A 25,812-nucleotide genomic window follows, 5' to 3' on the forward strand; every position below is an offset into this window, starting at 1 on the left:
CAGCTCAGAGCCTGGAGCCTGTTTCAGTCTGTGACTCCCTCTCTGTCTGACCCTCCCCTGCTCACGCTGTCTCTCTCTCTCCTAGAAATAAATAAAACATTAAAAAAAAAAAAAAAAAAATCTCAGCTCATTAAGCCAGCATGTATTAATATATTACATCCTAAGTGCAAAGTTACAATGAACTACCTTCTAATGCTATCAACCTGATCATACTTATAAACAATTATATTGGAAGCTAAACCACAGAGAATACATTTAAAGAGCAAAAATCTTAACAGTTCACTCAATCACATCCAGAAAACCAACAGAGCAACCTTCCCTTTCAGTGTCTAGAGGCACAACCGAAGCTACTGAGACTCAAAGAAGAAAAGGTGTTAAATATCATTAATCCTAAGAGACAAAACAGACACCACCAATATAAGAAGTCAGTTTTCTAAAATGGTAATTTCTCAAAGTAGATGAATTCTAATAAATAAAATACTATCAATTACTTAAAACATCACTGAGAATCGGGGTGTCTGGGTGGCTCAGTCAGTTAAGCGTCCGACTTCGGCTCAGGTCATGATCTCACAGTTCGGGAGTTTGAGCCCCGAGTCGGGCTCTGTGCTGACAGCTCAGAGCCTGGAGCCTGTTTCAGATTCTATGTCTCCCTCTCTCTCTCAGCCCATTCCCCACTCACATTCTCTCTCTCTCTCTTGCTCAAAAATAAACAAGAAAAAAAATTTTTTTAATCACTGAGAATAGGAAATTTTATACTCATCAGTGCTCCAGGAGCCAAAGATAAAAAGCTGATGACTCTGGGGTATCAATCTTTCAAAGGCCAATTTTTAAAATTCAACTTTATTTTTAAATCAAGCTGCTAACATGCAAATAAATATGTTGTCTAACTACTTAACATAATTCATGACAAACATGGACTCCTAAAGGGTGATGAATGAACATGGATTCTTTTTTTAATCCGACTTCTCTCCAACATCAAACAGTGCCTGACCACATAAGACCACAAGATCACTATAATGAAAGAGAGTGAAACAGAAAATAACGTGAATCAGCCCCCACTCCACCACTATCACCATCAACCACGACTTCCATTCACTCCACTCAGGATGACCAAATGCCTTCTCAAACTATTTTGAAAGGTTTTTACTAACCTGTAGAATCGATTAACGAGTCTCATTCGAATTGTGTAGAGATCAGTTGGATAAGCTACTACAGTACAGTACTTCGGGTATGTACACAGATCAACTGGCCCTGCGAAAGCTGCTGCTATGTCTGTGAAGGCAGACAAAAAATTTTAATAAATTCACTACCCTTAAGAGATTATTTCTCTGCAAATTATTCAAAAAGAGAGCCACACTGAACAATGCAGGCCCGGGGCGCCTGGGTGGCTTAGTCGGTTAAGCGTCCGACTTTCGCTTAGGTCATGATCTCGCGGTTCGCGGATTCGGGCCCCGCGTCGGGCTCTGCGCTGACTGCCAGCTCAGAGCCTGGAGCCTGTTTCAGAGTCTGTCACTCCCTCTCTCTCTGACCCTCCCCTGCTCACGCTGTCTCTCTCTCTCCTAGAAATAAATAAAATTTAAAAAAAAATATATATATATATATATGAACAATGCAGGCCCAAACAAAAAGTAGCAAGTAGAAATTTTAGTGAAGAATGCCACCACAGTTTGCTGCTATTTGAAAATACTTCTGTGGAGGGACACCTGGGTGGCTCAGTCAGTTGGTCAGCTCAGCTCATTATCTCGCAGTTCGTGAGTTCAAGCCCTGCGTCGGGCTCTGTGCAGAAAGCTCAAAGCCTGGAACCTATTTTAGATTCTGTCTCTCCCTCTTTCTCTGCCCCTCCCCTGCTCACATTCTGTCTCAGGTGTCTCTCTCTCTCTCAAAAATAAACATTTAAAAAACAAATACTTTTGTGGAAAGGAAAACTTGAACATGAAGCGTTCCACGCTAAAAACTTACCAAGATTCAAAAGTTGATCTATACCACTAATAATTCGTTCACATTCTTCATCTCTCGATTTCTGGCCCCATTCACCATCTTGTGGTTTGTAGAGTAATTTCTCTAGCTCATCAGAAGTGACAGAAATACTAGCTCCTAATTCTTCAGGTGGATCAACTACAAATTCCATTAAGAAGAACAAGAGGAAAAATAATCAACCAAATGTATAATTAAGTTGTCAAAAACTCCTCAACATGACGCCATCAAGGAGAAAGCAGCTGCTTTATAGTGGAGAAACCGGGCCAACACCAGCTCAGCACATGATGAAGCTTAACAGCCCCAGTAACAGGACAAGTGGACACCATGTGCCTCCTGACAGAATGCACTGAGGACCACACAGCACGTCTCTAACACCAGCACCAGAAATGCAAACCCTGGATGATGAGTGAATACAAAACCAGCCCAAACAGAGAGAAATTCTAAAAAACAACTAGCCAGGGTTATGTAAGAAATGACAGTGGGCCACTAAAATGCAGTCAGCATCAAACTGGAAGCCTATGGTAAGAATTAATGAGCCAGATACATATTAATTCTGTTGACTATTAGTAAACCTTACAGTTCCTGAAAACAGATAAAAATATTTTCATTATTTAAAAATGATATACAATGGGGTGCCTGGGTGGCTTAGTCGGTTAAACATCTGAATCTTGATTTCGGCTCAGGTCTAGATCTCATGGTTCATGAGTCTGAGCCTCACACTGGGCTCTGCGCTCACAGCGTGGAGCCTGCTTGGGATTCTCTCCCTCTCTTTGTCCCTCCCCCTCCCTCTCAAAAAACAAAAAAAATAAATGTTTAAAAAATATTTTTAAAAATGAGTCTGCTAAAACTTAAAAAATTTATATACCATTATCAGGAATTGGTTCCATGTCCCATGGGCTAAGTTTTTCAATTTCAGTATTGTCCCACCTATTAAGAAACAAACAAAGTCCAGTTAGCCGCTCATGAAAACAACTTGTGGCTAATACCTAGGTGTCCACTGCAAGAGTAAACAAAAGGAAAATGTGAAAACCGTGCTGTAGCAATGCAAGTTTAAATGGCAGCAGTAAGGTTTGTTAGGAGGATGTACCACGTGAAAAAGAAAGCATTAAAAATGGATGGTGGTTTCAAAGACAAGTCAGAAATGCTGCGTGGCTTATACCCAGGGTAGGTGAAAAACACTCAAAGGCCCTGTGAAGCTTTGAACACCACGCTTCAGAATGTGACTTTATTCCATAGCCGATGGAAAAGCAGCAAAAATTTCCTTGAAGAGGGGAAAGGACGTAACATGTGTGCCTAAGCAGGGGGCTATTTGGAGGCTACAGAAACAGGAGCGGGGAGCAAGCAGAACCTGCCCCCCAGGGGTTCCGGTGAACAGCAAGCAGCCGGGGCGGCCCAGAGACACTGCACGCAGAAGACGGACAGGACTCAGGGACAGACTAAATCGTGGTCTTTAACCTGAAACATACTATCCATCAAGCCACTCGCCACAATGAGCGAATGTCTGTAGAGAATCCATTTCCAACCGCATACAGACCTGACGATGTAGCACTGGAAATGACTATCCGGGTACTGTGGCTGGTAAGGCTCTTGACTTAGCACCGTTCCAAACCACCAAGCGTCATCAATGATAGAACGGAACCTGTCACCTAAAAAAGATGACCACGTGTCTGTGATACATTTTCAATTGATGAAATACCACGATATAGATAAAAAAGAAATTACTCTTTTAGTCTTAAAATTAGCCATCCTCCCTCACTTCCCAGCAATCTTCAGCAATAAAATAAATGTAAAAAGATACAATGTCACACTGAGCAATTTACTGAAGGTGTATAACCACACAGTACAACAGACTAAAATGATTCTGACTGGATTCTGTTGTTTAGTGGATCCAAACACTTCTCCAAGATAGGTTCTACTGCATTTTCAACACGGAACAAAGAACAAAGCTTAACAAAACTCAACAATCTTCTGTAACAATGTATATGACCAAAATATACTTGCTTAGTGTGTATGTATATCTATATGTGATATATATATACACACTATGTATATATAGATATATAGATATATATATATAGATATACATACACACACACACACAAGTATACTTGTATATATATATATATATATACTTAGTATATATATACTTGCTTAGTAAGTATACTGAATACCTCTAAAATATGTATTTCTTGAATAAAACATATTATATAAAGGTATTAGAATTTAATCCGTAATTATTCTAAAGGTGTCCCTATATGAAATTTCCACATAAAACAGAATTTTAATTTTTTTTTTTTAACTTTTTTTTTTTTTTTTTTCCTAGGAAAGAGAGAGAGACAGCATGAGCAGGGGAGGGTCAGAGAGAGAGGGAGTCACAGACTGAAACAGGCTCCAGGCTCTGAGCTGGCAGTCAGCACAGAGCCTGACGCGGGGCTCGAACCTACGAACCGCGAGATCATGACCTAAGCGAAAGTCAGACGCTTAACCGACTAAGCCACCCAGGCGCCCCAACAGAATTTTAATTCTTAAGACTTCACATTAAAAATCAGTTCTAGATGTACCCTAGGAAATGCTTACATATTTTATTATTTGGAAGAATTAAACACCCACATAATGTCTTTATCTCAACTGGATACATAAAAGCAGGAAACAGTTCTTAGGAGGCTCCATCCACAAACCAAAGTAACTGTATGTACCAAAGGCGCCCACTGCCTCCAGCAACGCTGTGTGTGTCACACAGCGGCGTGCCTTCTGGAAGAGCGCACTGTTGGTGAGCTCGGCCTCACGTGTTATGGAAGGCACACAGACTGCTGTCTAAACCCTGCCTCTTCCTTTCCATCCATTCTACCTTTCTCAAAACACAAGCAGTAACAACAAAAAAAAAACAAAAAAACCAACAAAAAAAAGCTGCTTCGCCAGCATTAACAATTCTGTCTTTAATGGAAGTTATACAGAGATGGTATCCATCAAATTTAAAGCTATATTTCACTCCTAAGAAAGAATATTTATGTAACAAAATACCCACAAACAGTATTAACGAAGTATGTTTACAAGGAACTCCCTAAAACTGAAAAACATAGCAATATCACAAATACTAGAGCTGCTTGTTTTGAGGTTCTTAAAATATTTTTTAATTCATGTCAACCTGACTTTTATGCATATTTTATACTTTTCAAAGTTGCTAGAAACCCAGGACGCCTGGGTGGCTCAGTCAGTGGAGCATCTGACTCTTGATTTCAGCTCGGGTCATGATCCCAGGGCTGTGGGATCAAGCCCTACGTCCAGCTCCATGCTGAGTATGGAGCCTGCTTAAGATTCTCCATCTCTCTCTCTCTCAAAACAAACGTTTTTTAAAAAGCCAGTTTTTGATACCAAGAATCAACTTTATAATAACTTTCCTTCCCTATTTATTTAAAACTAGAAGAGGGGCACCTGGGTGGTACTCTTGATCGTGGCTCAGATCATGATCTTGCAGTCTGTGAGATGGAGCCCTGCGCTGGGCTCTGCATGACCAGCACAGAGCCTGCTTGGGATTCTGTCTCTCCCTCTCTCCCTGCCCTTCCGTCTCTCTCTAACATAAACTTTAAAAAATTTTTTTCAAAAAAAAAAAAAAAACAAAACAAAACAGAAGATACTTTCAGTTTAGATAAAAATATTTCTTCACTGTAAGATAACACTTAAAAGGAGCTTTAAGAAATCACTTTTCTGAAGATAAAACCTGGCTTTTAAGAATTCTCAAAAAAAAATCTATTTTTTCCTATTCAAGAGTAGGATGAACATGCTTAGTAAAGTTCTTAACACAGTAAATCAGAATTAAGCAACTTTGGGAGAACAGGTCAGATTTTATGGGGGAGCAAACTTGAATTAAAAGATCTGGTATGTTAATTTCCCAATCCCAAAAATAAAACAAAGACATAAATTTCAAGGGGCAAGTGGGAACCCATCTCTAGGGCTCAGCTCCCAAGAACAGAGTTGAAAACAATGTCTGGATGCACGTGTGGGCGGAACAGAAAAGAGCTTCCAGCTTAGCTGCCATGGGGGCTGGATAAACAGAACAGATGCGCAACCTTCAAGTTCCTCAGAATTTGGCCACCGGCCTTGTTAACTCCTGCACGGTCCAGATGACTGGAGTCTGCTTTCTGTTGTTTCTGTGAGTAGCTAGATGTTTTTCTTCAATAAAAATGTCCTTTACCTGTAGTCCCAAAATAATCCTGACGACTCGTGTTGGTATTGCCATTAAAAACAGTCTGCTGAGAACAGCCACATTCTCAATCTTTATAGGGGTAGCTCAGGGAATTTGTACTAAGAGCTAACTATCTGTAGAAAAAAGCAGCAAAAACTAGGAAAATTAATGAGGCCTTAACATCACTTCAAACATGTGTACTAGATGACACGGCCTGAGTACAACTCACTGTTCCTAGTAAGTCACCAAAACTGATCAGAGGAGAATGAACTCTCCTGCAAGGCTGCATTCTTTATAATGCAGACTAGAAATAATTTGCATTATTTTTCAATTCCCCGACTGTTTTAGATCACAAGATAATCTGTGAATTAGACCAGCCACATTAAAGATAGGAAACACTGCAGGATGGGATGAGTGAAAGGACAGAGTCAGCGAGTGAGAAGTAGCCCCCACGAGAGATGCTGTGTGGCTAACAGAGTCTATTAAGGAAAGTAAAGTGAAAAATGTTTTCCAGGCACTTATATTTCTTTCCAGAATTCACATGTTTGCATCCACCATAATAAGCAGGACGACAACCAAAATAACAGGCTAATAAACTGAGAGACCATTCTCTCAGGGTGTACGAGACTCGGTACGGACAGACTTACAAGACTGCCAATTCCTCTGTCTTGCTTCATCGTAAAACTGACGCAACACAAGAAAGTCAATGACGTCCGGCATATCATGGTATCTAAACAGAAATAAAAGGTTATTAAGCTCCTGCACAGCAGGTTACAGTCTAGAGCAACAATGTCCAAAAGAAAAAGGAGGGGAGCTGCATTTCTAATGTTTACTTTTTGACTAGTTTTATTTAAAAAAGTAAAAAGAAACCAGTAAAATTAATTTATCCCGTGTATCCTAAATACGGTTTCACCAGGTCATCAATACAAAATAATGAGCTATTTACATTCTTCTTCCTACCCAGTCTTCAAAGTCCAGTGCATACATACACTTAACATCACACTCCACTGAAATCAGCCACATTTCAAGAGCTAAAGAGCCACCTGTGGCTAAGGGCCACCATAATGGACAACACATGTTTTGCAAATCATTTGTTCTAACATTTTCTCAAAACAAAGACAGACATCAAGTCCCCTATAGCCAGAGTTCTCCACACATTAGTGGCATGGGAAAAGGCATAAAACATGCCAATGCCTAATTGTTGCTACAGCACACTACTTTTACTTCTAGTGGGCTCCCAGCTATGAGAACCTCAGCTCACACCTTAGGCTGCCCAGAGTGCTCTACTATCTACCCCACAGCTATAGAAAGGACACGCTAATCAGCAGAGGAAACATTAAATAATTCCATAAAGAAAGAGTAACACATACCGAATAGAGAAAGATTTGTCCAAAAGTCTTCCAGTTGCGGGATCTATGAATGCTAGTTTGAGGCAACAGAGCGTAGGGGGCCCAACCTCGTATCGTATTCCAACTATTTTGACCAACTCTTGATCCTTTAACAGACATTTTTAAAAGAATGAAGTGGTTAAAATAAAGCAATTTCTCAAGACTATAATTTTCCATATATTGTTGCATTAAGTCAACTTATAAGTCAGACTTCCAATTTAACAAGATTTTCGCTAAAAGTAGTCTTCACATCTTTTTCAGGATAGACATTTAATACTGTTTCTAACATAAGGAATATACTCACTTTAGAAAATATATCACAAAGTGTTTAGAAGGAACATATAAAAGTCACTGATCAGCACGATATCTACAGACCAATACTGTGAATCATCTGAATTCCTTCTGGCTCTGTTCTCTTCCTAGAGACACATCATCTTGTTTTTACGTGTGTCTTCAGATAAAGACACCTCGTTTAAGATGTTGTTGATTCATGAGCACTGAATTCACAGCCAAAAGCACTTCTAGCTCATGCTCGAACAACGTTTATCTAACACAGGTATTCTCTCCAGAAAGCACACCCTCACACTCTTGTGCTGAGTAACACAACAGAGCACTTTAAGTATGACACTCGGGGGCTATTTTAAACAGCGAGTCACCAACAAAAAGCATAAAAATGCAAAAAAAGTTTTATGTTGCATTCAATAGACTGTGAAAAGGACACTTATTTAGGATGTGAGAGCTCAAACAAGAAGGTATCACCTTGCTCAACCTGAGGAGGAAACATGCTGGTCAGGCAAATCAATTTTTTGGCCACTTTGTGCGTGTTTGCAAATGGCCAGAAAGCACCCTGAGCACTGATGCGGGGTTACAAACAACACACAGCAAGTAGGCAAGATCTCAAATGTGGAATCTGTGAATGAGGATCAACTGTACTTAGAGACTTAGTAATAAGTGAAACAGACCTAAATAAATCAGAACATATCGTAAGCCAAATTCAAGATGGAGCACCTTTAAGACGAAGGAGAGTTAAGAACAGCTATCTTTGGGGGCGCCTTAAATGTCCCTTAAGTGTCCAACTCTTAGTCATGATCTCACCATTCGTGGGATCGAGCCCCACATCGGGATCTGCACTGACAGCACATAGCCTGCTTGGGATTCTGCCTCTCTCCCTCTCTCTCAAAATCAGTAAATAAACTTATAAAAAATTTAAAAAGGACAGCTATCTTTGCTAACATAGTTGTTTTTACATTCTAATAGTTACTGAAAATATCAAAAACACAGAATACAAAAATATAAAAAATCAACTGCAATGCTATTCCACATATGATCATTACTGACATTTTGATGTATTTATTCGAGTGTCTGTAAATTTTTATTACCATAGCCACAAACAACATTTCACATCCCATTTTTTCTCTTAGTAATAAATTATAAAAACTTAACCATCATTCACTCAACAAGTATTTTAAAAGCCTCAATTATGCAGTGGGCTCTACACCGTAGTCAAGTCTGCAAAATGTACCATGACTGGATCCATTCAGTATTGCAGGACATCTGGACTTTTTCTAACTTTTGCTTTTCTAAACAGGGGAATTGCACCTCCCATTATTTCCTAAATTACTGCAAGTCACGGATTTAAAACATCTGCGTATTTTTCAGTTTCAGTTCCAATCAGCAGGACAGCCTCTACAAAGCGCGAGCGGTTTCACGTACCCTGTCCTTTCACCAATGTGAATACCCAGTAACAAACCAAAACCTTTGCTACTTGCTAGCAAAAGTCCTCTCTTTCTTTCACTGTTCAAAAAAAATACCAAGGGGCGCCTGGGTGGCTCAGTCGGTTAAGCGTCCAACTTCAGCTCAGGTCACGATCTCACAATTCGAGGGTTTGAGCCCCGCATCGTCAGGCTCTGTGCTGACAGCTAGCTCAGAGCCTGGAGCCTGTTTCAGATTCTCTATCTCCCCCTCTCTCTGACCCTCCCCTGCTCACGCTGTATGTCTCTCTCTCTCTCTCTCTATCTCTCTCAGAAATTAATAAAACATTAAAAAAAAAAAAAACCAAATTGGTTAAGTGTAGGGGAGCTAAAGCCTTGTCAATAGCCTCGTCTACTGTGCACAGGGTTCAACCTGTTTTCCGATTTGCATTTCCTGTTTTGAAAAGCTGCCACTTCTTTTGAATACATGTCCCAGAGACCCATTTTAACACTAATGACATTTACTAACCAAGCTGCCTTCCTGAGTGACTCTAACACACTTACAACTTTATATGCCAATCAGCAATACATCAAGACCACCGACAGACATGTCGTCCTGCTGGATCTGAAGGCTTGGAAAGTAATGGCAGAAGGGGCGCCTGAGTGGCTCCGTTGGTTAAGCGTCCCGACTTTGGCTCAGGTCATGATCTCACGGTTCATGGGTTCAAGCCCCGTGTCGGGCTCTGCACTGACAGCTAGCTCAGAGCCTGGAGGCTGTCTTTGGATTCTGTATCTCCCTCTCTCTCTGACCCTCCCCTGCTCATGCTCTCGCTCTCTCTCTCTCTCTCTCAGAAATAAGAAACATTAAAAAATAATTAAAAACTAAATTTAAAAATTTGAAAAAAAGAAGGTAATGGCAGAAAAGTTTTCAAGTAGAAAATCAATAGAATGACAGCAATGGAATATGCCTTCCCGAGGTTTATTTTTAATGGATTTATAAATAATTATAAATAATTTAACTATACAGTGCTCGATGTTTAATGGTTTAATAACATGACCATCTTACCCTAAGATCCATTTTTCTCCATGGCTCCTTGTTAGGGTTCAGTTCATAAATGTTATTTCTTCTGACAGCCTCAATATATGCTTCATGACCCTGTCGAAAATAGATCACCTACAAAAAGTATACATTTAAAAATAAATTAAAACCTAAGGGTAAAATACTTTGTCTTGTGGTCCATATTCACATTTTGAAATTTTATTACTCTCACCTCATCACCCATCTGAGGAACAAAAGGAGACTTTCGAAGCGTGGTGTCAGTTATCCACACTGGAGGATGAAATTCATACAAATGCTCCATATTTGCAAGCTCCCCAGGCGTCATCCTCCGCAAGCTCTGCCAGGGGACAAGAACAAAGTAATACGACAGAAAGGGCATGCGTGTGTGGTGTGGTTGACAAACAAAAGAAACTTCAGGTGAGGATGGTCACATCACTCAATGGCACACATCTGGCTCCTTAGCGCACATCGGAGCGTGTTTGCCATGGGCCACTGGTGAGAGCAGCGCCGGCGCCCAGCTCCTCCACCCCCCCCCCCCCCCCCCCCCCCCCCCCCGGATTTCTAATGGACTCTCCGCAACACCTGACACCCTACGGAAGGGGGCTCATCTTCAACCTAAATCCTCTCCGGCAGACAGCCTACTCTGCTGCGATGCCATCTGAATCTGACCATGGACTACTCATCACAGGGGGACTCCTCTTGCTTTGCGGTTTGAAGACTGGTGATTTTAAAATGTGCCAACAAACTCTTGGATCCTCCTCACCTCCCTTTTAACAGGTGCAGCCCACAACTGCTTCACTCAAACAGAGTAAGACAGAAATGACAACGAGAGGCTTCTGAGACAAAGCTGTCCCAGGCATTAAGGCTGACCCGTTGATGCCTCTGGATCCCCTGCTCTCGGGCAAGTCAGCCACCATGTCACACAGATGCCCAAGGCAGCCCTTTGGAGGGGCCCATGTGGTGAGCAGCTGGGTCTACCAGCCAACTGCCCAACTGAACAAGGTTCAGAGAAGATCAGCCAGCTCCAGTTACACGTTCAGACAGCTGTAGCTCCAGCCAGTGTGTAACTGTGACCTTGGGAGTCAAAGCTCACCCTAACTTACTGGCCCCCAGATTCCTGACCCACCAAACATGAATACATGCTCGTTGTTTTAAGGAGCTAAGTTTCAGGCTCATCCGTTACACAGCAATATGTAAGGAATACAAAGACGTGGCATCTTTAAGTAATGACTGTTACCCACACGACACGAACACTGAACATGTGATAAGAAACAGGAACATCACAGGTGGGAGAAGTGAATGCGCCAAATGAAAGAGAACGTGGCAGATGAAACTGGGAACCAAGGCAAGGACACAGGAAACAAGAAGAAAGTGCCCTAAAATGCCCTGAAGTTTATTTCTGGTATTGAAATCAACAGGAGAAAATAAAGAGTTGTGGGATTCTGGACAAAATAGAGCTCCCTCCCACTTTAAGTGTCAGACTGAGGAAGGGGTCGGTGCCAGGGCCAACTGGGGGCAGATTCGACAGAGAAGCCTCCATAATAAAGTAGCTTTTCCAAACATAAATTTGAATTTTACATTCGAGTCCTGAAGACCTAACAGTGTCAACAGAATATAAAAATCTTAATCTCTCAAAGATTTTTAATTTCTAAATATGGACAGAAAACTTGATAAAACCTTGATTAAAAAGTGTAAATAGATGTTTTTAAAGATAAACTTCTCTTACCTCTTTTTTAGGCTTATTTTCTTTCTTTCTCTTTCGTCTTCTTTTTGGAGGAGACAGATTCTCAGTAGACATTTCATCCTCTGAACTACTGCAAAAGCGGGCAACTCGTCGACGTGACGATGTTCGTAAAGGAGGCTGCAAATTGATGCCTGCATCGGCTGTCCAGTCGGAGTACCTGGATGACGAGTCACTAGGAAAGGAGAATAGTGTGTGTTGGGGGCCAGAATCTAAGCCCCAACAGCAATTTGATCACACAATCTTAAGAGGAGAGACAAAGAGGAGGGAAGGAAGGATCCTGGGAAGATTCAACTTGAACAATCTGCCTTTACCATCAGCAAATACTGAAATGACCAGAGATCATGAGGAAGAGACAGAAACCTTATTGACCCTAGAAATCAGGAAAGGATGGAAGCCTGAGGAATTTTTTCTTTTAAGTATAATACAGAGGAAACCTCATGGAAGACAACATGTAGACCAACCGACGACTCCCGTTTCAGAAGCTGGAGGGTAATTATGGAAACAGCAGAGATCATGCAGAACCATAAGAGTAGTGGTTCCGAGTGAAAGGTGGCTCAGGAATAGACTCAAATTTTAACTGGAATGAGAAAAACCATCAGTGAACATACTGAGAAGCCCAAGGAAAGCGTAGCCAGAGCAAATACAAAGTTGTAAGTGGTCAGAGACCCTAGCCAAGAGGGCAACTTTCCAGCACAGGACAAAAGATCCAAGAGAGGAAGTGATTCAAACCCAGCCCCCAGCCCAGAGCAGGAGCAGCGTCAAACAGGAAACAAGATCTAGAAAACGGGCCGCTGCCACTAGCAGCTTCAGCACATGCAGAGAAGCATGACAGAGGGCTCCACTGAGAGCACTGCTGGCCAACCACACACCTCTCAGGCTCAACAAAACATTCCTACTCACATACACATTTCCAAAGGCTGTTTATTTAAAAAGAGCTTTTAGAAAAATCTTAAGAGCACCTGCTTTGTCCAATAAAATTCAGGAGAAGGTGAATTAAAAGACACTGATTTGAGAGCTAGAAAGCAGGACAGTGATTGCCAGGGGAGGGGAGGGAAGTGGAGAATTCCTGTTGAATGTAATACTGTCACAACAGTATGAATGTACTTAATGCTACTGAAATACACAGTTAAAAATGGTTAAGATGGTAAACTCTGTTATGTATATTTCACAAAGATAAATTTATTAAAAAAAAAAAAAAAGACAAGTGTTCTAAAACTCACTCCAGCCCCTCAATCGTAACGGAATAAAACAAGCCAAGACAGGAAAAAGGGAGCACTGCACGGTGGTCTAGACAGGCACGGCACCCACAGAAACAGGAGTCAGACGGAGTCCTACTTGGAAGGGACACTTTCAGAGACTTGGTGATGGCTGTGCTGTGAAGAGAGGAAGATGCCCGGGTCTCTGGCATGAGCCTCTGCCAAAGGGAAGCTGACATTTTCTTTACCAGAAGGAGGAACAGATGTGAACACCTGGATCCCGTGAAATCTGGATCCCAAAACTAAAGGCCAATACACACACACACACACACTAACAGTGAGCAGATTGGTGGTCTCACCACACACACTCAGCATTCTGCTCTACACAACTGCGGCCAAGACTACATTGTACCCTCTGGGTTCAGATGTTTACAGCCAAACATACCCCAAAATCTTCTATAGAAACAAATGTTAATCCAGTTTTCTTCTTTTTATAAATGTGTTAAAAAAAAAAAAAAAAAGTTTTGTTTTTTTTTTTGTTTTTTTTTTTTTAAGAAGGGGATGGGAGGGGACAGGTACAAAGGATCCCAAGAGGGCTCTGTGAGGACAGCAATGAGCCTGATGTGGGACTCAAGCTCATGAACTGTGACATCGTGGCCTGAGCCAGAGGCTCAACCAACTGAGCCACCCAGGCGCTCCTGGTTTTCTTCTCCTTTTAATTGTACTGGAAACTCAACTGCCCCTCACGGACTGGTCCATCCAAGCCTAGAACTAGGTGGCTGAGCAGATGCAGACAACGAAAAGCAGGCAGGAGGGGTGCCCGGCCGGCTCAGTTGGTGCCGTGTGGGACTCCTGACCCCGGGTCATGAGTTCCAGCCCCACGCTGGGTATGGAACTACGTAAAATAAAAATGTTTTGAAAGCAGCAGCAGGTACCTTGAACTTTCACTGTCACTCTGACTCCTCCTGTCACTCCTCCACTCCTCTTCTTCAGATGAGCAAGAAACTTCACTCTGATCACAGGAAGTCTCCTATGTGTCGGGAGAGAGGGGTGAATAAAATAAAAATCCTCATCTTGAAGATTAAATACCACAAGTCAAGAAAAGCCACACCCCATCCTTACCATCTCAGGCAATCAGACAATGAATATGATTAGATAAACTTCAAACAAAAAGTCAAGGTCTTTATTATATTTTTTTTATCAAGGCACAGGGCGACAGAGACTCGACGCTACTGCCGCTGACAGCGCAGGCCCTTCTCTGTGCGAAGCTGAGAACAAGTCCGTGGAAATGTTCCCTGTGCTGGACCCAGGCCGCTGCAAATAGGGGTACAGGGGCGTCCTGTTCTGCTCTCGTCCCTAACGGCTGCTAGTGCCGCACATCTTTCCAGATGATTACTTGCAATCTGTGTATCTATGTCTGGCTGTCCGATTTTTAAACTGGATTTTTAATTTTCTTATGAATGCATTTTAAGAATTCATGGTATATTTTAAATAGAAGTCCTTTACCAGATAGAAGCTCTACCAGGATATTCTCCTGGTCTGTGGCTTGCCTTCTCTCTCAGGAGTATCTTTCCCAGAGCAGATTTTAATTTCAAAAAAATCTAGCTTGTCATGTTTTCCTTTAACAGATCATGCTTTTGGTATTCTATCTAAAAAGTCACCGCCATACCCAAGATCACCTACATTTTATTGTATGTTATCTTCTGGAAATTTACAGTTTTGTGTTTTCCATTCAAGTTTATGATCCATTGTAAGTCAATTTGTGAAAAGTATGTGTCAAGATTCTTTTTTTTTTTTATTTTTTTAAACCATGTAGACGTCCAGTCATTCCAACACCATTTGCTGAAGAGACTATGTTTTATCCATTGAGTTGTCTTTGCTCTTTTGTCAAATACCAGTTGACCATACTGGCATTCGTCTATTTCTACAGACTTATTACTAACTCTCAATGTCAGGTAGTATCAGTCCTCCAACTATGTTCTTCGGTATCCTTTTAGCTATTCTGGGTCTTTTTCCTCTCCAAATAAATTTTAGAAACACTTTACCAATATCCACAAAATTAACTTGCTGGGATCCTGATTGGGATTGCATTTAATCTACAGATCAACTTAGGAAGAACTGACATCTTAACAAAAACACAGAACACAGGGACTCTCTCATTCTTTGCTTATGAAAATACAAAATGTGGAACGCCTGGGTGGCTCAGTCGGTTAAGCCTCTTGGTTCAGTTCATACATGATCTCTCGGTTCATGGGTTCAAGCACCGCGTCGGGCTCTGTGCTAACAGCCAGTTCAGACCCTGGAGCCTGTTTCAGATTCTGTATCTCCCTCTCTCTCTGACCCTCCCCTGCTCACGCTGGCTGTCTCTCTCTCTCAGAAATAAAACATTAAAAAAAAAATTTTTTTTTTTAAAGAAAATGCAAAATGTGACACAGCCACTTTGAATGATAGTTTGGAAGCTTCTTACCAAACTAAACATAACCTTAACACATGATCCAATAAACATGTTCCTTGGCATTTACCCAAACGTATTAAAATATAATGTCCACACAAAACCTACACATGGAAGTTTACACCAGCTTTATTTGTAATTGCCGACACTTAGAAGCAGCCAAGATGTCCTTCAGTAAGAGAATGAAATCATCTATGGAAAATTCAGATAATAGAATACTATTCAGTTGTAAAAAGAAATGAAATATCAAGCCACAAAACGATACAAGGAAATTTAAATTCCTATTACTAGAAAGTAGCCAATTTGAGGGGCGCCTGGGTAGCTCAGTCAGTTCAGCTCAGGTCATGATCTCATGGTTTATCGGTTCGACTCCCTCATCAGGCTCTGTGCTGACAGCTCAGAGCCTGGAGCCTGCTTCAGATTCTGTGTCTCCCTCTCTCTTTGCCCCTCCCCTGCTTGTGCTCGGTCTCTTTCTCTCTCCTTCAAAAATAAACTTTTAAAAAAAATTGAAAGTAGCCTATCTGATAAGGCTACATACTGTATAATCCAACTATACAGTGTTCTGAAAAAGTCTACAGAAACAGCAGAAGGATCATGGTTACCTACTAGTGGCTCAGGACGAGGAAAAGGGGTAATGATTAAGTACAGCACAGGGGGTTTTAGGACAGTGAAACTGTTAAGGAAGAAACATAACATGTATTTGTCAAAACCCACACAAACTATACAACACACAGCGATCCCTGATGTAAACTAGGGAAGTCAGTTCACCAGCTACAGCAGATGTACCAACCTGACCCAGCTGTTACTACCGGGAGAGACTGTGTGCAAGGAAAGAGGATATGGAAATTCAAGATACTCACTGTGCAATTGTTGTGTAAACCTAAAACTACTCTACAACAAACAAAGTTTTTGTTTTTTTTTTTAAAGTCAATAAAGGGAAGAGAGGGGAAGAAACACTCTGATTCCCACAGCCCTAATGGTTGCAATCTACTTTAAGTTCTAGTTATGGACACCAGGCAGGTACTTTTATTTACTTTTTTAATGTTTATTTTTTAAGGTGAGAGGAGCAGAGAGAGAGGGACACACAGAATCTGAAGCAAGATCCAGGCTCTGAGCTGTCAGCATAGAGCCCAACGCGCAGCCTGTACTCCCTCGGGAATGGCAAGATCATGACCTGAGCCAGTCAGACCCTTAACTGACTTCAGCCACCCAGGCGTCCTAGGGCAGGTACTTTTAATCTGAGATATGACCTTTTCCTGTAACAGCATTAACATTAGGAGCACTGAGAATGGTTAACGAAAATGTCACTGAAAATCAAAACTCAAAAGACAAAATTTGAAGTCAATATCTACTTTTGTTTACTTCACTTGAACAGGCAAAATGTAGTCTCTCTCCATATATATTTTAACGTTCTAGAGAGAGAAAGAACACAAGTGTGGGAGGGGCACGGAGGACCTGAAGCTGGCTCTCAGCTGTCAGCACAGAGCCCAACTTGGGGCTGGAACTCATGAACCGTGAGATCATGACCTGAATCGAACTCAAACCCTTAAATATCTCAGCCACCTGGTGCCCTAAAGTCAACATATTCTAAAAACTGTTTCCAAAAATGTGAGCCTATTTCTATTCCAGAAGTCTACTTTTATGTTCAAATGGACTTTTTTTTCCAATGACAGTAATAAAAGAAACTCTTAAAAGATACTAGAAACCATGCACCCTCTGAAATGTCTTAATTGTTATCCCAAGTCTCAAAACGCCTCGGTTAACAGAGGAGGAATTAACAAAACTAGTGACATTACTAAGTTTCAGAGGCTTCAGACTTAACTTGACTATCAAGGCTGTGTGCATCTATTTATATCTGAGTTATTTTCTTTAAAAAAAAACAAAAAAACAAAAAAAAAAAACACAAAAAAACCCTGATATTACACAAGCTTCAGGCCCCAAAACCCTGGATCTACCTCGCCTAGGAGTTTTGTCTGATCCCTCCCTGTGCATTACTAGCTCTTCATCTATAGGGACAGCCAAAGCTAAGAAAAGTAAAATAACATGCCTGGAGTCACAGGAGGGTAAGTGTAAGAAGTGGAATTGGAAATCCGGCTAGCTAGAAAGCCCTTACACATTCTCTACCATTAGTGCTTTCCAAACCAAAATGGAATGGAACCAACACGCATGTACGTAAAAGCCCGCTCCTCCCCCCATCTCTGCCCAGCCACACCACCACCTGCCCACTCCACGACACCAGGTCCACCTCACTGCAACAACACAGGTGAATGAATTCCTAACACTGGAGGCAAAACCAACTACCAAGCCACAAGATTACAATTTATTTTAAAAGGTCAAGAGGATTTAACATTCCATATTATCTGTGTTTGCATTAGTTTAAAACATTTCCCCAGTACTTGAAAATATACCAAATTAACAGATATAGAGAAAAATCATAAGATTCATATACCAGTGATGATTTAAAAAGGAAAAAAAAAATCTCCGCGAATAGCCAAAGCAATCCTGAAAAAGAAAACCAAACCTGGAGGCATCACAATCCCGGACTTCAAGATGTATTACAAAGCTGTAATCATCAAGACAGTATGGCCCTGGCACAAAAACCAAACCATAGATCAATGGAACAGAATAGAGAACCCAGAAATAGACCCACAAACATATGGCCAACTAATAATCTTTGACAAAGCAGGAAAGAATATCTTCAGCAAATAGTGTTGGGCAAACTGGACAGCAACATGCAGAAGAATGAACCTGGACCACTTTTTTAAGTGGCTATTTCAACTCAGAATGGATGAAAGATCTAAATGTAAGACAGGAAGCCATCAAAATCCTAAAGGAGAAAACAGGCAACAATCTCTCTGACTTCGGCCACAGCAACTTCTTACTCAACATGTCTCCAGAGGCAAGGGAAACAAAAGCAAAAATGAAATATTAGGACCTAATCAAAATAAAAAACTTCTGAACAGAAAAGGAAACAATAAGCAAAACTAAAAGGCAACTGACAGAATGGGAGAAGATATTTGCAAATGACATATCAGATGAAGTGTGAGTATCCAAAATCTAGAAATTTATCAAACTCAACACCCAAAAACCAAATAATCCAGTGAAGAAATGGGCAAAAGACATGAAGAGACACCTCTCCAAAGAGGACATCCATATGGCTAACAGACACATGAAAAAATGCTCAACATCCCTCATCAGGGAAATACAAATCAAAACCTCACTGAGATACCACCTCACACCTGTCAGAGTCGCTAACATGGACAACTCAGGCAACAACAGATGTTAGTGAGGATGCAGAGGAAGGGGATCCTTTCTGCACTCCTGGTGGGAATGCAAACAAACTAGTGCAGCCATTCTGGAAAATCGTATGGACATTCCTCAAAAAATTAAAAACAGAATTACCATATGATCCAGTAATTCCACTACTGGGTATTTATCCAAGAGATACAGGTGTGCTGTTTCGAAGGGCACATGCACCCCAATGTTTATAGCAATGCTATCGACAATAGCCAAAGTATGGAGAGAGCCCAAATGTCCATAGACGGGATGAATAGGTAAAGAATATGTGGTATACATATACAATGGAGTATTACTCAGCAATCAAAAAGAATGAAATCTTGCCATTTGCAACTATGTGGATGGAACTAGAGGGTACCATCCTAAGTGAAATTTGAGAAAAATATCATAGGGCTTCACTCATATGTGGAATTTAAGATACAAAACAGATGAACATAAAGAAAGGAAAACAAAAATAATATAAAAACAGGGAGAGAGACAAACCATAAGAGACTCTTAAATGAAGAGAACAAATGAGGGTTGCTGGAGGGGTTTAGGTGGGGGGATGGGCTAAATGGGTGATGGGCATTAAGGAGGGCACTTGTTGGGATGAGCACTGGGTGCTATATTTAAGTGATGAATCACTAGGTTCAACTCCTGAAATCATTATTACACTACATGTTAACTAACTTGAATGTAAATTTTAAAAAGTTATAATAAAAAAAGAAGAAAAAGGAAAACATCTATAATCAATCCTGATATTTCAAAAAGAACACAATAAGATAAACATTAGTTGATATTTCCTTAGCATAACAACATAGATACGCATACTGTAGACCTAAATTAAGGTGCCTTATTGGGGCGCCTGGGTGGCTCAGTCGGTTGAGCGTCCAACTTTGACTCAGGTCATGATCTCACAGTTCGTGGGTTCGAGCCCCATGTCGGGCTCCGTGCTGACAGCTCAGAGGCTGGAGCCCGTTTTGGATTCTGTGTCTCCCTCTCTCTGACCCTCCCCTACTCACACGGTCTGTCTCTCTCAGTAATTTAAAAAAAAAAAAAAAAAAAGTTTAAAAAAAAAAAAAAGGTGCCTTACTTAGTGTGAAAATGATAAGACATGTCTCCACCAAGAGGAATCCACTATCTCCCCTACTATTCAACACTGTGCTGGTAAGAACTGAGCAATGCAATTAGGTAAGAGAGATTAATTGGGCATATAAAAATTACCTTAGTAGAAAAACTAAGTATTTTTTTTTTAATGTTTATTTATTTTTGAGAGAGACAGAGACAGAGCATGAGTGGGGGAGGGGCAGAGTGAGATGGAGACACAGAATCCAAAACAGGCTCCAGGCTCTGAGCTGTTAGCAGAGCCCGATGTTAGGCTCGAACACACAAACCATGAGTTTATGAGCTGAGCCTAATTTGGACACTTAACCAACTGAGCCACTCAGTGTCCCAGAAGAGAACTATATATTTGTACAAAGGAGAGAGTACCTAAATAAAAAACCTCAGATAATCCATTGATAAAATTAAATCAAAAGTTCAGTAACACAGCAAGATGTGTAAAAAATTAAATCTACTGAAATCAGTAGCCTTTCATCTATGTCACATGATAACTACTTAGAGGCTCTAATGGCAGAAAAAGAACCCAACACCTTATAAACTACTAACATATCTGGTATATTCAAGAACTTTTAAAAATGGCGGGGGTGGGGGGGACCAAAAATGTGATAGAGAAATGACCAAAAGACATATATACACAGTGCACAAAGATGGGGAAAAAAAGATGCTCAAAATATACGAAAAGATGTTCAACAACTTCACACACGAGAAAGTCAAAATAAAACTATTCTGTGAAATAAACCAAAGACAAAGGGACAAATTTCGTACGATTCCACTTACATGAGGTCCCCATGATACGCAAATTTATAGAGAGCTGGAAAGTAGGAGAGAGGCTATCAGGGACGGAGAGAAGGGAACAAGGGAGTCAGTGTTGAATGAGTACGGAGTGTCTGGGATGAAGAGAGCGGACTAGAAACACACAGTGCTGATGGCTGCACACACTTCAGGTGTAGGTAACACTTATGAACTGTACGTGGGAAAATAAAGTAAATTTTATATTTTTTCACAGTAAAAAGAAAAGCGAAAACATGAAAAATCAAACTATACTAAGACATCATCTCTCACCAACTAAACTGGCAAAGATTATCAAGTGTACCACCCGCTGTTGGCTAATGGCCACGAAAACGGGCTCCCGGCAGCGATGCCAACTTCAGCAGCAACTTTTACCACTGCCCCCTACAACTCAGAGGCATGTGTCTTTGGACACTGTTCCCAGGACTGTGCTCCCAAATGACGTCTCCAACAGCATAAAACTACATACAAGAAGATTACTCACGGTGACACTATTTATAACAACACTGGAAATACCCTAAACGTCCATGGGTAAGAATGGTTAAACTCTGTTACAGCCCCATGCAAGTCTTTAAAAAAAAAAACAAAAAAACACGGGGTAGGTATTTAAGAACGGACATGGAACATGGGAATTCAAGAATATTTTAAGTGAAAAAAGCCAAGGAGTGACAAGTGACAAAAGAGCATCTACAGTATGCTCTATTTTGTGTACAAAGGAGAAACAATAAAACACACACATATCTGATTGTACGAAGAGAAAACACAGGAAGCATAAATCAGAAACTGGTGAAGGTAGGTGGGAATGTTTACCATAATTTTCCAAAACTATTAAGAAAGGGTCAAAACATGTTCAGTTCACTATAAAAAGAAGAACACAATGTAAAAACAGTCTCCTTACTTAAAACAAAATCAGTTACGTTAACAGGCTGGTGATAACAGCAGCTAGCATGACCAGATATTAGACACTACTTTAAACACTTTACAATCAAGTGAGCTCTTACTCTGAGGAATACATGCTACCACTGACTGCTTTTACAGATCTGGCCAGAGACACAGAAAGGTTAAACAACTTGTCCAAGTGGAAGAATTCTGATTTAACCTCAAACCCTATGCTCAACTACTACCTTTAGTGCTTTACTTTATAGAAGAATTAAATCGATTGTTCATCGATACAGTACCTTTCAAACCTTCAAACAATAGTAATTGGAAAATGTCAACATTATTTAAACACTCTTTACAAAAATACTGGCTTCTTAAAAAAAAAAAAAAAAAATCAAAGGCCAGTAATTCCATATGATTACTGAAAAGTCCAGCAAAGGGATTAGAGAAAGGCAGACAGGACAGCAGAAGCACAACAACAAAGTAAAAAGAAATCAACAGGACTTCGTCAAAATGTAAAACTTTCCTTCAAAGAAAACCATCAAAGAGGTGAAAAGCCAACCCCTCAAATGAAAGAAAATATATGCAACCAACTCCTATATCTGACAAAGGACTCACATCCAGAATAAAGAACTTCCACAGCAAAAAAAAAAAGACAAAATGAAAAATGGGCAACAGATATTTTGCCCACATTTCTCCACAAAAACAAGCATATAAAAACATGTTCCATATCATTAATCATTAGGGAAATGCAAATCAAAAGCAGTGAGCTATCCCTTCACACCCACCAGGATGGCTAAAATCAAAAGTACAGACAATGCGAAGTGCTACCAAGGATGTGGTAAAACTGGGATCCTCGTTTATTACTGATGGAAATATAAAACAGTGCAGCTGCTTTGGAAAACATTCCAGTAATCCTCAAAAAGTTAAACACAGAGTCATCACATGACCCAGCAAACGGACTTGTAGATATACATCCAAGTAAAACAAAAGCTTATGTTCAAACAAAAACCTGTATGTTAGTAAGGTGCATTATTCGTTAACAGCCAAAACGAAGTATGGATACATGCTACACATGGATCACCCTTGAAAACATTATGCCAAGTGAAAAACGCCAGTCACACAATCATACAGTAAAGTTCCATTTATATACAGTGTACAGAACAGGCCAATCAATCCACAGAGACAGAAAGATTAGTCGTTGCCAGCAGCTGAGTGAGGTAGGCTGGGGAATAACTGCAAATGAGTATAGGATTTCGATTTAGAGTCCATGAAACGATTTTGAAATTAAATAGCGGGGATGACGGCACAAGCCTGTCAACATACTAGAACTGCTGGGTCATGCGCTTTGTGGGGAAGCATCTCAACAGAGCTGCTCCCAATTCATCCTAGTCTCTTGGGAGATTCAAAGGAAAAGAATTAAGATAAATGGTTAACATTATTTCATACATTTTCAAGTTAGAAAACTCACATGTCTTACAGAGCTTGAAGATTCATTTCCGGAAGACAGCTCAAGGCGTCCAAGGTTTCTTCGACCGTAATTAAGGCACCGGCGCCTGCACGCCCTCTGCCTGGACGGGGACAGCAGCGCCCGAGAGTCACACTGAAACACAAGTGCGCACGAAAGTCAGCACCCCGGAAAGTGCCGTCATCCACAAGACAGGTGTTCTTTCACATTCCACAAAGGATTTAAGGCACAAATAACAAAGAATAATAATTCAAAAATTATAAATGTGTACAGTTAAACTTGGTGGTTTTACTTTTACTTAGAAGACATGGCTACTAAATGAGGCACATGGGATCAGCATTTTCCAAACTAAATCATAAGTTAATTGTTTTTGCCATTACTAAAATCATAGCAACAATAACCCAAGATACCACTTTAAATTATCTAACTTAAGGGCCTTGGGTGGCTTAGTCAGTTAAGAGTCCAACTCTTGGTTTTGGCTCAGGTCATGATCTCAATTTCATGGGTTCAGGCCCCACGTCGGGCTCTGCACTGACAGCATGGAGCCTGCTTGGGATTTTGTCTCCCTCTCTCAGCCTCTCCCCCCATGCCACTCATGCTATTTCTCTCAAAATAAATAAACTCCAATAAAAAATATGTATCTTAGAAGTGAAAAGTATATATTCATGTATCATGATGCTGTCAACGACACTAAAAATATATCGCTGTTAATATACACAGGTACAGAGAGAGATCTGAAATAATCCTCAAATATTAACTCAACCTATTTCTAGACTTCAAATTTTTGGAGGATTTGCTGTTCTCAGTACTTTTCAGTTCTGCTTGAATTTTTAAAATACTATATTGTATCAAAACAAAATACATAAATCAAATAATATTTAAAAATCATCCAAATAAAAGAGATGGCACTTCTAAAGGGTGGAGGGTGCATGCTGTTACTGAGACTCAAAGTCGTATGTGAAAGCACTCAATAAAAGTATTTATTCCTCAAATTGATACACAAATTAATTTTCACATTAGCACCTTCTGTTCAATAATCATTGGTGTGTTTTATCATTTCAACATGCCTCTGACCAACTTTCAAATGAATTGTGCTTTCTTAATTTGTCAGTATTGATTTTTATTAAAGTGAAAACACATATTAATGAGTTTCATGACTCAAAATTTTAAACAGAGGTGGGCCAAAATTACCATTAAGAATAAGAAACTCTCAAAATATTTTTTTAAATAAGTTTGAAGGCATGATATACCTAATAAGCCTATACAGAATTATAGGACCAAGACAGAAAAAGAGTGCAAACAATAAAAGATAACTTTATAATTTCACTCCAGAAGAGGAAACTGAAGGGTTTGGCGGGTAAACAAAAACCAACAGACTAAACTCATGAATCAGGCTAACAAAAATTGCAATGCAGAGCCTCCTATGCGTACAACATTCCAGACTTTGGCTGTTAGATCAAACAGTAGACCGATGTGTAAACTACAGATAAACAGGAATGCAAAAGAACTACAGCCGCATCCTTGTTTGGATTAAGGCAATACAGGCTTGACAGTGGCCTTCACAGCACCAGAAACAAATGTAAACGCTCTCTGGGGGAAAGATATCATCCCAGGCTTCAAATTACCTCTAACATTTAACATTCAATCACAACCACAGGCAGCAAAGAAAATGTGAATGTAAAAAAATGAGGAAAAAATCAAGAAGCAATGGAAACAGATACTGAAGCAATGGAACAAGATACTGAAATAATGAAATCAGCAGACATGGATTTTTAAAAATAACCATGACTGACTTTTAAGAAGTTAAAATAATGAGAACTTCAACAGAAAGCTGAAAGCCCCAAAAAGGGGGCCAAGTAAAAATTCTGAACTGAAAATACAGTAACTAAAACCGGGTTTAACAGCAGATTACACATGGCTAAATAGAACAAATTGGAATATAGGTCAGGGAAAAAAATCAGAACAGCAGCTAACAACCTAACAAAAGGAAATCACTAGTAAAGGTTTAATATACATGTAACTGCAGTATCAGGAGGAAGAAGGAAACATATTCGATGCAAACACTAGCCCAAGGAAAGCTAGCAGAGCTGTATAATCAGGATATTAAACATACAACTCTTGACTTTGGCTCAAGTCATGATCTCATGGTTCGTAAGATCAAGCCACACAACAGGCTCTGTGCTCATACTGTGGAACCTGCTTGGGATTCTCTCTCCCTCTCTCTGCCTCTCCCCTGCTCGTGTGAGCAGGTGCTCTCTCTCAAAATAAACAAACATTAAAAAAGAGTTTGGAGAATAAAACATCACGAGAAATAAAGGGTGAAAATTCATATTGAGAAAAGGCTCGATTCAGTAGGGAAAAAGGAAATTCTACATGTGCACATACCAAATGATATAGCTGCAAACCACATAAAGAAAAACAAGTAGAAACAGAGAAATTTGCAAACATATTGAGATTTTAACATATATCTCACTACAGGTAGAAGTGCAATCAGTTTGAAATGGCACATATTCCATGATCTAAAAATTTCACTCCAAGGCATAGGTTAAAATAAATACACAAAGAGACACCAAGAGATACGTACAAA

The 25,812-nt window shown here is 40.2% G+C and overlaps 1 protein-coding gene across 2 annotated transcripts in view; it reads right to left on the minus strand.

Moving 5' to 3' along the window:
* Positions 1 to 25,812, minus strand: part of BRWD1 (bromodomain and WD repeat domain containing 1) — a 120,915-nt gene that overhangs the window by 25,955 nt on the left and 69,148 nt on the right. The window contains exons 21-31 of one of the 2 annotated variants that reach the window (XM_039228920.1): positions 23,238 to 23,360; positions 14,175 to 14,269; positions 12,026 to 12,215; positions 10,511 to 10,636; positions 10,306 to 10,413; positions 7,531 to 7,655; positions 6,808 to 6,890; positions 3,512 to 3,623; positions 2,843 to 2,904; positions 1,960 to 2,115; positions 1,152 to 1,272 (exon numbers count right to left, since the gene is read on the minus strand). In XM_039228920.1, the coding sequence (XP_039084851.1) occupies positions 1,152 to 1,272; positions 1,960 to 2,115; positions 2,843 to 2,904; positions 3,512 to 3,623; positions 6,808 to 6,890; positions 7,531 to 7,655; positions 10,306 to 10,413; positions 10,511 to 10,636; positions 12,026 to 12,215; positions 14,175 to 14,269; positions 23,238 to 23,360 (1,301 nt within the window). Of the gene's footprint in view, positions 1 to 1,151; positions 1,273 to 1,959; positions 2,116 to 2,842; positions 2,905 to 3,511; positions 3,624 to 6,807; positions 6,891 to 7,530; positions 7,656 to 10,305; positions 10,414 to 10,510; positions 10,637 to 12,025; positions 12,216 to 14,174; positions 14,270 to 23,228; positions 23,361 to 25,812 lie in introns of both variants that reach the window. The other variant, XM_039228911.1, reaches the window with a different exon arrangement.

The sequence above is a fragment of the Hyaena hyaena genome, unplaced genomic scaffold, assembly GCF_003009895.1.
Source record: "Hyaena hyaena isolate Hyena2069 unplaced genomic scaffold, ASM300989v1 scaffold_2, whole genome shotgun sequence".
Classification (NCBI taxonomy): Eukaryota; Metazoa; Chordata; class Mammalia; order Carnivora; family Hyaenidae; genus Hyaena; species Hyaena hyaena.